The 16856-nt window shown below is 37.9% G+C and overlaps 1 protein-coding gene across 9 annotated transcripts in view; it reads left to right on the top strand.

Moving 5' to 3' along the window:
- Positions 1–16856, top strand: part of Bre1 (E3 ubiquitin-protein ligase Bre1) — a 75153-nt gene that overhangs the window by 15485 nt on the left and 42812 nt on the right. For all 9 annotated transcript variants that reach the window (XM_081770594.1, XM_081770591.1, XM_081770589.1 and 6 more), the window contains exons 4-5: positions 5336–5991; positions 14092–14265. In XM_081770594.1, the coding sequence (XP_081626720.1) occupies positions 5336–5991; positions 14092–14265 (830 nt within the window). The remainder of the gene's footprint in view (positions 1–5335; positions 5992–14091; positions 14266–16856) is intronic.

The raw sequence follows: 16856 nt of genomic DNA, 5'->3' as shown, positions 1-16856 counted from the left end.
CAGGAGTTTTTGGCGTTGTAATTTAATCTTTTTTTATTATTTTTTAAGTGCAATCGAGCAGAAAATACGTTAATTTATGTAAAGTTTTCCCGGCGTAATGTGTATTGTACTAATTGTAGCGGCCCGTACCGGTAATTTGCATGTTTATAGGCCTTCATATTTCCGGTATTCAATCATAATAACGCTCGGACACAAAACTGCTTTTAGTTTCTTTAGATGTAACTGGACATGAATGTCGATATGTGCAAAACAAATTGGATCAAGTACTGCTTCTCTGACACATGTTAACAATCCGGCCGTCGATTGGATTCAACTTTCGGTTTTTCAAATGAGATTAGGTACAAGTACAGTGAAACCTCTCAACAGCGGACACCAATGGGACATGAGGTTTTGTCCGTTAGTGAGAGATGTCCGTTATAGAGAGGTTACAGAAATTTAATTTCTCATAAGGGTAATTGTATGCAGTAATATACAGTAAATACATTATGTATGGGCGTAAATACGTAAAATTCAATATGAAAATAATCTTATTTAGTACGATTTGAATTACTGGGAGGGATGAAGGAGAAATTCATTTCTATTAAATCATAGCCTATTTTGATGGGCAATGTTTAACGAAAAAGGCATGGTTTTTCCTCTACAACAGTAATAAAACTCATTAGCAAGTGTCCTCTAAAAATCCTCAGTACGATTGCAGAAGAAACATGTGTGTGTGTGTTTGTGTACTGGCGCGGCATTTTCGTTGACAGAATGGATGAAAGGGCAACCTATTGGGGGTGCATATTTATTGATCCAGGCCCAATCACAGAGAATATCCTTTTAGAGAAAATAAAAAAGGAAGCCGGGAAAACTCCAACCCAGACTTGTTCCAGTATCATGAGTAAAAGAAATTTTTTTTTTTTTTTTCAAAAAGTAAGAGAGCTAGCATTGCTCGTTAAAAATGTTATAGTAAAACAAACAATATTTGTTTTGTTATCTGTGAAATTGTCGGTAAAGATGCAAGGTCCAGACGAAAAGGATTAAATTTGTTAGGGAAGGGAAGATCTTTCGCGTAGAATTCCTGGCCTTACGACTAACCCCGCATGAGTGTTATTGCTTATTGAACATTTTCTAGGATTTTTGCCAGAAAGCAGTTTATTGCGGAAAAGATTTCAAGTTCAGCTGTTCTGTTTGATGGTTCACCAGGTCTGGACTCATGAGAGATACGCTTAAGAGGAAAAAACTTTTCTGTATACTGTAATATATCGCAGAACCGAGAACAATTCCTGTCCGTTATGAAGAGGTTATTCAAACGTTTTGGGTGAAAAGGACTGTCCGCGTCCGTATCTGAGAGTGTCCGTAAATGGGAGGGTTTTGTTCCGTAAGAGAACATATATTTTTGCCGGGACAAAAAAATCTGTCCGTATTATAGAGGTGTCCGTTATTGAGAGGTGTCTGTTAAGGGAGGTTTCACTGTAATACATCAAATTCGTGTACAATTTTGTCGGAAATTCATTGGTGTAGTGATTTTTACCGTAGCTTGTACCGTTTGCAAGTAGTATATGATTGAATTCTGGATATATGAAGGTCCATAAATATGCAAATTACCTGTGTGGGCCGCTAAAATTAGTAGAATACACATTTGGCTGCGGAAAACTTTGCATTTGAATCCCGATAGGGACACTTCGAGAATGTACCTTGTAAGAGAGAGACTTCGATTTCTGTTTAAAAAAGTTGATATTATTAAGATGCGGAGCTAACATCTTTTGAATTATAGACGAAAAAGAAAACGAGAGTATTATAAATCGGCTAATTTAGATGAGAGAAAATTAAACGATCGTGTCGGATGACCAGAAATTACTGTTGTTTTTAATTAAATGTAAAAATTACATTTGGTAGTCGAAGCGTCCATATTACTTCAAAAACAGAATGAAGGAAAAAACTATGATATGAATAAAAGCTTCTTCAGAAAAATCCGAGTATTCTGCGCTATAATTGATTCTCGGACGAGGTTGGTTCATCTGTCGGATTCTTTAACTGAAAATTCTCGAATTTGGGCAGTAAAATTTCCAACACGCTATATAGAGCCTCTTTCACTTCGAGAAGATTAGTGTTTTATGTAAAATGTCTGGTGGCTCATCGGTCCCTTCTTCTTTGACTCATCACAATAACTGCACATATGGAAAGTTTCCGTTATCTTTATAAATCAGGTGGACGACGAGAAACTGTGTTAGATATTTCCAGCAGAGTTATGTAAGATAGTTCGATAGCATGATTGAAATTCAGTCCCTTTTCGGCGAACGTGTCATTGCGAAAAGAGTTTGACAAAGGCACTCATTGATTTTGATGCGGCCTGATAATCTTATTTATTTATTTTTAAGGAGGGGTGATAATCTGAAAGGAAGAATTACACAAAAAAATTGCGAACCATGGACATTTTGAAAGCAAGCATAACGAATAATTCAGATAGTGACAACGGTCATGCTGGCAAGATCATTCCAAAATATAATGCTCTGTGTGGACGCAAATGGTGTCTCCTTCCAATACGTTATGTAATGACATGTGTTACAAAACGAGATAACCCCACTTTCAAATTCCATAACACTGTCTTCGTTATTGTGAAAATTATTAAAAGAAATGCCTGGTTTGGTGGCCATTTGGAAACTCCGTATATCAATATCTTATTGCTTCTAATTTTGAAGACCTTCTAATGTACCACCGTCATCATGGCCTCTTAGAAAGGACGAATAAGAAAATTTTACGTTAGAGAGGGCAAATTGATGTGAAAGGAAAGAATGCTCCTACCTGGTAAGCTGAAAATCTTATTATGTAGAAATCTTGAACTGGGGACTTCGTTATCAATATTGCTACATTTTTCTCCTTTTTACTAGCTGAACATGCGCTCTCTACACAATGCATCATTCACATATGAGCATGAATCTGATCATTCCTCATAATGTTCGTTTATAGACACAAGTGAAAGACGTCCTGATAAAAATCGGCGAAGGGTATCGCAAAGGGGAGATTTTTTCTATCATTTTTTTCAATATCTCGCAGCGTTTGCAAGATTTGAACTTACTTCCAATTGGAGTTTCTAATTCTTTCTTTCTTCTTGCATGCAGTATGTAATAAGCAGATACAGTACACACACAATTATATATAATGTCAGTGATATATCGTGTTCATTGGGCAAAACACTCCGAACACTATAAAGATTAATCTTAAACTGGAGAAATGGTTATCCTTCTTTTTCATTAGCATTTGGCCATGAAACAAACGCCGGAGAGGTGTACAATCCGTGTATAGAACTATGTTGTGTTGGAATGTATAACTCGTAGGATATGATGCTTTTTAAAGCTTCAATACTTCCAGTGTATCCCTAAAAATGTTAAGAAATAACGGCCATGTTTTTTAAATGTTCGATTAGAACTGAACAATCTACACAAAATTTGCAGTCGATCAGTGAAAACGGCATCTTTCTAGAGCCTATGGTTCCCGAGAACTCACTGTCGAAAGGATTGACCAAAAACATATAAACATTTCTGGCATATTAACATCCCTTTTATTCAATTTTTGTTGGTGTTGTTGGATCATGAACTGTGTGAGTGATCGCTCACTTAACTGCTATGACGAAGGTGACAGAGTAAATTCATAGAAATTGTAAACAACAAAAAGCATTGATATAGAACACTATGAAGATTGAGTTTATATTACTCTTAATATGTTATTTCGTACCATAATGCATTTTTTAAGTCCAAAGTTGACAAGAGAACATTTTTATAGTGGATATATATATTTTGGTAGCCAGTTTTTTTAAAATTTAGACTACATGAACGTGAATAAAAGGTACTTGAAAGAAAACCAGAAAGCATTTTCTCCCAACAAATCTATACTTTTTTGTAGTACAAATGGCGTTTGGCATATGTTTTTTAAAGAAACAAATGACTAAACTCTTAACGGCGAAGTTCACTGTTAAATAACTACGTGTGCTATGAGTAGTAATTAGAATATGATAAGTATTTTTGTTCATCGAGATATGTGAACAGAATACCACAATCAGGTTAATGTAATGGCTTTGGTTTGTTCTATATTTTGTGAGTAGTGGATTAACCGTAGGAAGTCCAAGCATTTTTTTTGTCTCAAGTAGGTCCAGGGGGGGAGGGCTCCTCGAACCCACACAGTATAACATACTATAACTCACATAACGCCATCTAACAAGAAATGAATATAGAATAAGCATTCAGAACTTACTCGTGGCTGATATGCTGTTTCCCAACATAAGAACACAACCCTTTTTAAATACAAACGGAAAAAAATCTAACTTCTGGAAATATACTTGTAGAAAATGTCACATGGAAGTCCAAGGAGGGGGGTTCGATGAGCGCACTACTTTGAAAGAATTTTTAATTTACGAGTTACTAAATAAAAATGCACATTAATGATGTGGATTTATCAAAGAAGTAATAATAGACAATAAATAAAATTCTCATTATTTTAATCATGACTTACGACGGGTTTTTTTCAAGAAATACAAACGAGTGGGTTCGAGAACCCCCCTCCCCTTGGACTTTTTAGGGTTAAATTAAACATCATGTTATTTCCAGTGGTATAGAAGTTTAAAGTTTAGTACGAGGGTAAGTCCGAAAATAAGTTTCCCTTCTGGTTTACCCCATGAAAGCAAACAGCAATGGGAAAACAAGATAGCAGTTGCACGCGCAACACACCCAGACACAAGTTCGCCCGCAATTCTGCAGATGGCGCCGTCACAGCGCCTGCGCAAAGTGAACATGAGTCCCTCAGTCTGAGCCAGGAGAGACAGCAACGCAAAACCATATTGCAGCTCTCGGGTGGGAACGCCTTGCTCATCCGCCACATAGTCCTGATCTTGCACCCAGTGACTGACTTTGAAAAAGACTCTCGGCGGCAGGCGCTTTGGTAGCCGGAAGCTGAAGTCACAGAAGCTGTTCGACGCTGCTGCTTCCGTATGTAGAGCCCTGAATCTTTCCGAAAAGCGTTTTTGAAGCTTATAGACCGGTATGATAAATGTCTCAATATACGTGGTACCTATGTGGAAAAATAAAGGTACGTCTGATCTTGAATGCCACATGCTATTTTTGATCTTGCATCCCCACCTCTGTCCACAGTCGCCTGAAAAACTTCCGGCCAATCCCTCGTAGGTTGACCTATTACAACAACAGACAGGCTGCTGAAGTTGTTTCAATTATGAATTTAGTAAAAGCATTGTAGGCGGTTGAATCGAGTTAATGAATTGTTACTGTGCATTTTTGTTCATAATGATAGCTCATTGAAAGTATACATAAAAATTAATAGGTACATATTTTTTCTTCCATTTCAGATGAGAATGAAGCGACTACATCCTTCTTAATGCAGTTGTCAACATGGGATAAAGAAGAGTTGGATGAAAAATTAGCAAACCGCGTGCAAGTGTCGAAGCGAGCGGTGGCAAAAGTGATTCAAGCGTTTGATCGTTTGATGCAGCGTAACGAAAAAATTACTTTAGCCCTTAAAGGTGAACTTGACGGCGACGAAGCCCCAGTGATGGACGAAACAATAAGACAGGCTAATATAGAGATACAGGCGGAAAATCGAAATTTGCAAGCGCTCAACACAACACTACACGAAAAGTATCACACGATATCGCTAAAAATGGCTGAACTGCAGGAGACGGTGGCTGGGAAAGAGACAGAAATAGCCGAGGTTCGAAATCAAGTAGATGATCTACAGTATGAACTTCAGAAAATCCGCCAACGTAATGATAAACTAGAACATCATTTGGCAGAAGCAATGGAAAAACTGAAAAATTATCAGCAAATTCATGGTGAAGAAAAAGGGACCAAAACAGTAACAAGTGTGTCTCAGAAGAAGTTGGACGAGTTGCAGAAGGACCTTGAAGAGCAAAGAGAGTTGGCTAATAACCGACTTCAAGAGCTTGACCGGCTTCACCAACAGCATAGGGATGCTTTGAAAGAAGTGGAGAAGCTCAAAATGGATGTAAGTAAAAAATAGTTAAAGTATAGGGATTCTGACAGTGAATTACTTACCAGAAATAATTAGATTTTTAATGAGATGCGCGATGAATTCTATAGTAAAGTGTTCTGTCAGATAGGGTGAAAGGAAGAGAATAGAGAGAAAAGGCTGCGGTTACCAAGCTGTAAATAGATAAGGATCAGTGAAAAAGATATCTCGGGTAAATATTTCATTATGCATTTACAATCTTAATTCTTGCAATTTAGAACTTGTACAGACGTTATGTCAGAATATTCTGTTTGCATATTCTAGTCAAGAGTGCATCGCTGTATTAGTTCTCTACTAATACTAGCTAAAATGCCCGTTCTGCGCACTGGGAAGAAGGTTTATGGAAAGCATTTAAACCCCTTTCCCCCTCCCCCTCTTAAAATACCCATTTCGAAGAAAAGTGTGATTATTAAAACCCGTAAGATACTCTTATTTGTTGCGTAAACTTTCTATTCCACTTTGGATAGGCTCGTTAATAGGAGCATGATAAAAGCCCATCTTGAGATAGGTACTATGTTGCAATATTCATTTCAAATGGGCAAGCTGTTTCCTAATTAGATCATAAACAAAAGACAACGTCGATTTCAATGTGCGAAGGAAAATATAGAAAGTGATCTCCCCCCTCCCTTTTCCTTTTAATATACTGAGTTTCATCTTCCTAACAAAAGGAGCTAGTGGCGTACTCTAAACTTCCTTGTGGCTACGTGATCAATGTACACCTTTGGCACGGAAGAGCCGGATTTGACTCCCGGCGAAGCTCATATGGTTCGGATTCCACGTTAAGATATTGGTTCACGTCTCGTATATTCAAGTTGCTGAAAAGAACTCTAAACTAAAGAAGAAAAACCATCGTGATATACTTTATTTTTCGTATAATTTTCATCCTCTTAGTCCCTTAGGATACGCTATTTAATCAAATTAAAATTATTGAAATCTGGCTCGAGTTAGGAATTAAGTATGTTCCAAAATTCATTTAAGAATTTTCAGTCGCTTTCCGTGATGCAGTCACAAAGAAGCAACTGACAACGTCGCTTTCAGTGTAGCTGAAAATAAAAATAAAAAACGTAGAAAATGCCCATTTCCCCTTAAAAGCGTGAAATTTCAAAAAATCCCTAGGACATGTGTTCGCATATTTTAACATAAGAGTTTATGTGCCTACTTTCATCTCCCTAACTTGAGGAATTAATGATATTGTATTCTGGGCAAAAGGATTGAGCTCCATTTGTCGTATTTCAAAAAGATTCTTTATTCATTGTTCCGGTAAAAAAAAAAAATTGTCCAAATTTCATGCCTCTAGATACAGTAATGTAGCCTGTCGTCCGTGAGTGTCTTTCATTCTTTCATATAGTATAGATTGCTCACCACCCACCACCCTTCCAGAAGCAAAATTTTCGAGAACTCTGAAATACGCGTTCCCGTGTTTTTAATTACTTTATACAACTGTCCACCTTAAGCAAATCCTACATTAACCCTTTTAAGTTTTTTCGGTCGTTTTCGACCGATATTGTAGTGTCTTAAAGATTCGATTAAAAGATAACTTTTTTTTTTTTTTCTTCAAAGAGAGGAGGCATTCAAGAAAGCCTTGGAAGGGTCTATACGCTTCCGAGCGTCAGAACATAGGGGGGTATGACGTCATAATTTTACAAATTCCCTTTTTTTACTGAGGTCTAACTTCAACATTTTTGGTGAGCTTCTCTTTAATCCTAGAATCCTAACATTTTCCCCAATCAGTGGACCAATTAGTTTTTATGAGATTTTTTTCGGATCTCTTCGTCAACATAGAAAGGGGGTTCAGAGGGACAAAAGGGTAAAAAACGGATATTTTTTGACCAAAAATCCCACTTTCGTGATTCTTGCCCCGCTCGGCTACATGATAGGGACATTTCAGTAGTACTTTCTGAAAGCCTACTCGATTCTGAAGAGAACGACGTATGAATCACCATCCTACGATAATTAGAGACGTGTCAGGAAATTTTTGAAGTTTGTATAGTATCCTTGGGAAATTTCGGAAATATTCGCAGAAGAAAATATTTTTCCCGCCCTTAGTATTGAAGATAGGAGATTGGTATTTGGCACAAGTAATTAGTATCATAAGTAATATTTTTGAAAGTGATTTCCAAATCTCTGTATTAAACCTGGGCCGCGCCAGAGGGCCCCAAAAAGGGGAAAAGGGATTTTTTCTGCAAAAATCCCTATTTTCTTCACTTGTAACCTCCTTAGGAACGTCCTAGGGACATGCGGGTGATACCATCTATAAGCCTACTCCATTCTAAAGAGTACGACGTATGTATCATCATCCTACGATAATTAGGGACGTGTCAGGAAATTTTTGAAGTTTGTATAGTATCCTTGGGAAATTTCGGAAATATTCGCAGAAGCGGGAAATATTTTTCCCGTTCCGTCCTTAGTATTGAAGATAGGAAATTGGTGTTCGGCACAAGTAATTAGTACACTACGTAGTATTTTTGAAAGTGATTTCCAGATCTCTATGTTTACCCAGGGCCGCACCGAGGGCCCCAAATCGGGAAGAAAGGGATTTTTCAGCAAAAATCCCTATTTACTCAATTTTCCTCTCCTTAGGGACGTTCGAGGGACATGAGGGTAATACAATCTGGAACCCTGCTCTATTCTGAAGAGAATGGTGCATGAATCGTGATCCTACGATAATTAGGGACGTGTCAAGAAATTTTTGAAATTTATATAGCGTATTCTGGGACATTCTGGGAATATTCCAAGGATGTTACAAAATAGAGGATCTGCCCATACAAGAAAATCGTGAAGCCATACGTCACAGTTTCGCCACACCTACTATGCCCACTCCGCCCAATAAAATCGCAATGTTTTGAGCCAACAAACGTGGCGGAAACGAAAGTAGCCAATCAGACGTGCCGATGCTCGGCTTCATTGATGTAATAGGAAGAAGATACACATGGGCAAATCCTTTATTTATAACATCCTTGGAATATTCCCAGAAGAGGAAAATATTTTTCCCGTCCTTAGTGTTGAAGATACGAGATTGGTATTTGGCACAAGCAATTAGGACACTATGTAGTATTTTCGAAAGTGATTTCTGGATCTCTGTGTTTACCCAGGGCCGCGTCAGAGGGCTCCAAACCGGAAAAAAAATGGATTTTTTCTGCAAAACTCCCTATTTTCCTCAATTTTTCCCTCCTTAGGGATATCCGAGGGACATGCGGGTGATACCACCTGAAAGGCTACTCCATTCTGAACAAAACGACGTATGAACCATAATTTTACGATTATTAGGGGCGGGTCAGAATTTTTTTAAAATTTGTAGGGTGCATGTTAGGGAAATTTTGGGCGTTTTTTTGATGCTCCCTCAACATGGGTAAAAAATTTTCCCGCCTTACTATTCAAGACAGGAAATTCGAATTTGTCAGAAGTAATTAGTACACTACGTAGTATTTTTCCAAATTTGTGGAGGTTTGTGCGCAGACCCGTTAGAGCCTCAGGGGGCCCCAAACTTTGAAGAAGTTTTTTTTGGTAAAAAAAATCCCGATTTTCCCTCAAATAATTCTCTTCTGGCATATTATAGGGACATGTAAGTGATACCGTTTGAAAGGCTGTTCCATTCTGAGAAAAACGAGGTATAAACCGTGATCCTAGGATAAATAGGGATGACGCTGTTGCTGATTATCTGAGACTCAAGAAAAACGCCTAAAAAGGCGAGAATTTAAAAGGGTTAAGCATCTTCTGATTAAATAGCGGTAAGTGTTGAATATCTTAGAAATAGGCCCATTGAGGAGCGGAATTTTGGCACGAATTTTCTGAGTAAAGAATCGAAAATCTTAACATGGAAATTCAGCCCACTTTCCCCTTAATACAGACCTGTTCAAATTATTACACTCAACATTCCGTTCCTGAATATTTTACTTTCTTACAATATTACGTATGAAAACACTTCGAACTTTATTCAAATTACTGCTTTGTAACTGTGTCCTAAATTCCTAATGAATGTGGCACCTGCTTTTCAGTATCAATAAAACAAATGCTTACGTGACATTCAAATATAATTACTGTACAGTGTGTATATCCAAATTGGAAACAAAAAATGCAATGGAATACTTAAAGAAAAATGATCTGTCATACAGAGATTAATATTTCGAATGAAATCCCGTATTCTTTATTAAGTCTTTTATCCTTTGTGGTATCATATGTACGAGTTTTAGCACATTTTGCCTTCAATACAGCTTCGTGATATTACAAATTAATGATCTCCTCGATCAGTCGATGTTTGGTTGTAATGTGTTTCTTTACATTAGCTTTTCCTTCATGAAGCTCGAAAGGTGTTCAATCAGGTTCATATCAGGACTATTGCCCGGCCAAGGAAGAGCAGTAATTTCGTTGTCCTCGAAGCATTTTGTCTCAGCTTTGGCACGTTGGCATGGAGCTTCATCATGCATAAACATGAGGTGTGCGTCATCAAACCAGACTGCAGTCTGGGGAAGCAGTTCTTTTTGAACTTGTAGGTTTTGGTCGTGCTTCATTGTTCCCTCTACTATATACATATGTACAGTCTCTCAGACCCGAAGACAGACATACCCCACACCATGACTGAAGTAGGATGCTTTACGGTTTGTTGGAGACATTCCAACTTGATTTCCTCTCAAAGTCTACGTCGTACACATTGTTAACATTCATTAGACATACAGACACATGATTCATCACTGAGAAAACATTCTTCTCCAATCATCAGCAGTCCAATGTGTTAGGCCTCGTGCCCATTCAAGGCACTTCTTTCCCATGGTTGGAGTAATTTTTGCTTTCTCTCTCGGCCTGTGTGCTTTGATTCCCTCAACACACAGAATCCTTCGAACACTTTCATTCAAAATGTCTGCACTAAACCCAGCAATTTTATGCTTAAGTCTCTAGAATTTGCATTTCTGCTTCCACGCGCCAATCTTTTTTAGTTTGATGATACCTCTTAGCGATAGCGTTGGTTTTTGCCCACACTTCCGAATCCTGTTTTGCTGATACATTTGCTTCTTGCTCTTTGCAACAGAGGTTCTACTCACAGATTTTTTCCCCTACCTCAACTCTACTAGCAATTTGTCGTTATGTATATCTTCCTTTCGTCAGAAGTGTTTTGATAACTTCCACTTTACGCGGAGAAGTTTCTTTGTTTTTTTTTTTTTTTTTCCATTATGCCGCGATTACAGGACTTCACAGAATAAAAGATCAATTCACAAAACATGTCACGATCACTTTAAACTGACCCATTCGAACGCTTTGAATGTTGTAACTGCTTACGACTGCAGCAACACTTCAAACTGCAATTTGTTAATAGGAGCCGTAATAGCTGTCTACAACTGAAACACTACTTTCAGAACTTTCCCCTCCACTAATGCCATCTGCTGTTCAACGGTGATATCACCACTTCAATTGTACAATAAACAAATGAAAGGTCATATATTGGTAGTTTAACCATTAAATTACGTGTTCTAGAATTCCAAAATTAGGATCGCACTTCATGTTCGCATTTTTCGAGCTTGAGTCTAATAATTTGAACACGTCTGTAGGGGATTTTTGTAAATGCTACATACATGTGTTCTTTATTTTGTTATTATTTTAATTGCTGTATGTCACACATCCAATTTAAGCGTGCATTGGGTATTTTCTGATTAAAAATTGATGAATTTTAATATTATAGAAATTGTTTCCCCTCTTAAAGAATAGAAATTTTCGAAAAAGCTGGAACATGTATTCTATTATTTTTTTTTTATTTAAGAGTTTATTTGCGGAATTTCACATCCCCAGCTTAACTGAATCCTAACACTCGACACTTTCTGAATAAACAAAGAGAAATCTCGGTGTTTGAAATGTCCCCTTTAGGAACGGAATATCTGAAACACATACATGCTTATTAGTCTTAAACAGAGCTGCTGTGTTCGTCTGTTAACAGGTATCAGAGTAAAAACGATAAGATATATCGAGAAGCAGTTTTTTTGGAATCGATCTAGCGTCCTAATAATAGGTTTCATATCCCGTATTAATCCTGTATTCAAACTGGAAGTGTTGGAAATGAATCATTTCCGGTTTCAGCATTCATCCTCATGAAACAAAGTAAATTACAACAAATGGTTCGATTATTTTCCCTTCATCTCTACTGAAACCGGATGTGATAGTAATTTACTACTACTTTTCGTTTCAATATTGATCTCTCATAGAGTATGAAGGGGAAGAGATAACGATAAGCGGTTGTTTTAAATCGATTCAGCGTCTCAACAGGAGGTTCTGTCTTCTTTATAAACTTTTATTGAAACTGGGAGTGGTTAAATAATTTCCTGCTTCAACGTTATTAGTCATAGAATATAAACAGCGATAAATAACGGGAAGGGTTTTTTATACATGGACGTAGCATCCCGAGAGTGGATTCTGTTGTCATCTTTATCCTTCTACTAAAATCTGAAATGCTAGAAAATTACTACTTCTAGTTTCAATTTTGATCTCCATAAAGAAAATTGGTGACAGCGAGAAGTTTTTTTGACATGGATTCAGCGTTCCAGGAATGAGTTTTGTCCCGTTTCTGGCTTCAACGGTGATCGCCATAGGAAAAAATAATAAATAAATAAATAAAACTGAAGTAGCGACAAACAGTTTATTTTGTATGGTTTCAGAACCGCAAGAATATGTTTCATATGTATCTTTATTCCTCTTATTGCAACCGGAAGTCATAGACCTAAACTATAATTTCTAGTCAATGTCTATAGAGCAGTGTCTAGTAAGAAATAGCGGGTAATGGACTTTTGATGTGGATTCCGCGTCCGAAGGACAGTCTCTGTCTTTAAGCTTATTTCTCGATTCCAACCAAAAGTTATACTTTCAGTTTCAGTGTAAATTCACGTACTTTGAAAGTCTTCCGTAGTTTCACACTTATCTGATCCTTGACTTATGTGCAATAGATTGGCCATTGAATCTCGGTTCTAACTCCTCGGGAGGAGTAGCACATGCACTGGCATCACTCCCTGATGCCGACGAAACTCTGTGACTGCAGTGTGCAGGTATATTTTCACTACGAGTCTCAGTCATAAGAGGTCTGTATGAGTAGTACTTTCATGGCTTTCCTGGACGACATTGCAGTTTTATCACTCCCTCTCTTTCCCATTTCACTTCTAGATTTACACACTATAGCACGTGAGATCTGCAATCTACCGGAAATCTCACATATTGACTGACTGAATCTGTGGTCTCCAATCCATACATATTCCATCTGCATTTAACTCCCGCCGTCCGCTCATTTCGACTGCAAGCGCTTGTATGACGTTCTAAGCGCGCACTTTACTTTATCACTATATATGATGCATAAGTGCCATCTGAAGGAGTGTACTTGTCTTTCGAGGGTGTCCGGTCATTAGTGGCACTTTAGTGTACTAAATAGTGTAGTGTAGTTCCAAAGTAGGCTTCAGCACTCAGCGGCAGGAAATTCACTTACAATTTGAAAAGACAGGACACTTTTGAGTATTTAATTTGATTCTGGAAACTGTCTCCTTAGTGATATATTACCTTTGTCTTTCACCGTGTCATAGATCACGTCTGCAGCCAAGCGGAAAAAAGAATTTTGTCTTTAATAATAACCTTCCTAGTGAGAATTATTTATAATACTGACTTTCAAAGTTGTAACAATAAATAAAATAGGCGTAGTAATTTGATATAAACTTCTGAGAGGTTTCTCAGTTACTATATATTCTTGACCAGAAATGCTGAATACTTTAGTCATTAGCTTCCTCACTTTTAGGGACACTAATTAGATCCCGGTGGGGGCACGTGTGTTTCTGATTCCAAAGTAAGCTGTTATTTCGGTATTGTAAAGAGACCGTAAACACCGTTAATAAACTATCGAAAGCCACTTGCAGTTATCAGTATAGGGGATGTCGTGGGGCGTCAGTAAATAAGTAGCCTTGCTTGTAAAATTTTCTAGTTACTGCGTAATCCATCTTCTCTGCTGTTCGGTCATTTACTGATATTTGATTATCCTTCATTTACATATGTCATTATTCATGCAGATTTTTAATATCTAATTATTAACATTTTCTTTTCCTTTATTTTATTTTATAGATTCGTCAACTTCCTGAATCTGTGATCGTGGAGACCACCGAATACAAGTGTCTGCAGTCTCAGTTCTCAGTATTGTATAATGAATCGATGCAGCTTAAAACCCAGTTGGAAGAGGCGAGACAACAGCTGCAAACTAGTAAAAATGCTCACCTAAGGCATATTGAGCAGATGGAGGTGAGTATCAATTCGACTGTGCGTATGAATATAATTGGCCTAGAAGCAAACGAAAATATGTACCGTTTTATCAGAAATAATAAGTTTCTGTGTTCCATATTTTGCATCAAAGGTTGCATCAGGGATTCCAAAGAAAATTCATCAACTTAGGTTTATCAAAACCTTTATTCCGGCGTTAAGCATACGAGGAAAAATCGAAAAGTCTTTGCACTTTATATTTTATTTTATTTTTATTTATTTATTTATTTATTTTTCGAGCGTGTAGTACATTTTAATACAAAATCGAGATAGACGTGCGATGCGGTAGGCTTTTCTTAGAACACCTCCAGTAACTTCCGATTTCTTCCACTGCACGACGTTATCAGTTGCCAAAGATGGCCAGAGTTCTCAAGGCGTTCACGCCATATGAGCAGCAATGTTATTAGTTTTCTGTCCTGTAAAAGAGGAGGGCGCGGTGTCTCAGTGGTAGAGCGTTCACTTCCGGTGCTTGGGGTCCCTGGTTCGATCCCAACTCGCGCCATGTGGACTTTGTGGTGGACAAACACCGTGCTCGTGGGTTTTCTCGGGGTTCTCCCGTTTCCTCCCACTTTCTTCATTCCACCATTTCACTCATCTCTCATTATCACCATCTCCTTTAGCCTAACCGGCATAACCGTGGGACGTAAAACTTAAAGATTTCATTTCATTTTTTTTTTTATGCTGTAAAAGATACACAACCACAGCTATCCCATGGAAATGGAGCTGGCGTATGGAGACAAGTGTTTAGCAGTGCGAAGTGTCCAGTGATAATGCAAAGAATTTGTAAATGGGCAAAAAATGTCTAGGACAATGAGCGATTGTGCCGATTTCATTCCTCATTGATACCGGACATAACACGTGTTGAGGAAATTGTGAAAGCGGATCGATGTGTTTATCTGAAGGGGACACTATCAGGGAGCTTGACATTTCCTATGGTAGTGTTTGACGTTATCCACGATTCGTTGGGATACCGCAGGGTGTCATGTCGGTGGGTTCCTAAGCTCCTCAATGATGTTAACAAGAGCAAGCGAGTTGTCTTGTCAGTGAACCATTTGCAGCGTTATGTCAAGGAGGGCTAGTTTCCTTGACCTTACTGTCTCTAGCGACGAAACGTGAATACTGCATCACATTCCGGACTCAAAACAGCAGACCATGATGTGGAAACATCCGACTCACCAGTAACAAAGAAATCCCGAACAACACTATCTACCGGTAAAGTGATACAGTGTTTTGGGATAGTCAGGGACCGCTTCTATTGGATTTCCTGTCAAGAGGTGAAATTATCAACGCAGAATGCTACTGTCCCGTAGGAAAAAAAAAAAGGATATTTGGAATGTTAACAACGTGGTTTTCCTTCATGATAAGCAAAACTGCACGTGACAAACAAAATCCCCAGGGATAAGACTTGTTTTTAGCATTCCGCTTAACAGTCCAGACCTTGCCTCCAGTAATTAGCACTTTTTGATCCATTGAAGAAGTTGTAGCACAACAAATTCATGAACGATACCGAAGCGTAGAACGTTGTTCTACGTTGGTTCCGTGATAAGTCAGCTTGCCTTCCATGCAGCAGGCATTGAGAAACTTGTTACGGTGGGACAAGTCTAAACAAATGTGGTGATTATGTGGAGAAATAGAGAGGTGCGTAGAATATATCTTGTTTTTCGTTTATGGTTTATAATCTGGTAATAAACCAGTCTGTGCAAGGACTTACGATTTTTCGTCGTGATGTAAATAATACATATTTTACATAAACCAGCATCGGAAATAAAAAGTAACATATTTGAATTATTCTGCTAGAGATCAGAGAAAATTTGAACAAATATTGTAATACCACCATAAACAGTTTCTACTAACGATAGCAAAAGTTAAATTTTACTTAAAACGCTACACACATTTTTATAACGTATGTCATATTATTCAGTTCTTTGATTTTCCAACAGTAAAAAATTTGAACGGCGTATAGCAGCAATAAAAAAGATTTAATTTTACTAATGCTGTGATTATAATATAAAAAAGTTTGTCCTTAATTAAGATTTGAAGCATTAATAGAAACATTGAGAAGTATAATGTCATCTGAATGTGTATTTTATTTTTAATTCATAAAAGTCAGAAGATTGTTCGCTTTATATCCGACCATTTTTGACGGTACTTACCTTAAGAGATACCGCGCCACCATCACTGATCATGTTCTGTTGGACCCCTAGCATTATGAACTATCATGGCATCGTAGTTTCCATTGCAGCTAGCTCCGACGCAGGACAGGCATGGGAATTCTGACCCATTCTTCCCTGCATGCTTTCCATAGACTACAAAGTGCGCAAGCGACGGTGTTTCAACAGTCCAAATGTGCAAAAATCCATTGGACTTTCACAGAAATGTCTTCAAACGAAATGACACGAACCCCTAATTCCTCTGCCATTTGCTAATGATATTCTGGCAGTAGACTCGAAGCTTTGTCCATAAACAATCATAAAGCAAGAAGGGAAATTTTCCCTGCACTATCGAACAAAGTTGCTGCGCGCCTTGTCGTCAATGTCATGGTATGTGATCGCCCGAGTGTGACCACCAGCAGT

The sequence above is a fragment of the Thermobia domestica genome, chromosome 9 (genome assembly GCF_964235325.1).
Source record: "Thermobia domestica chromosome 9, izTheDome1.hap1.1, whole genome shotgun sequence".
Taxonomy (NCBI): Eukaryota; Metazoa; Arthropoda; class Insecta; order Zygentoma; family Lepismatidae; genus Thermobia; species Thermobia domestica.
The sequence above is the reverse complement of the archived record's forward strand: the minus strand, read 5'-3'. Positions and strand labels throughout refer to the sequence as shown.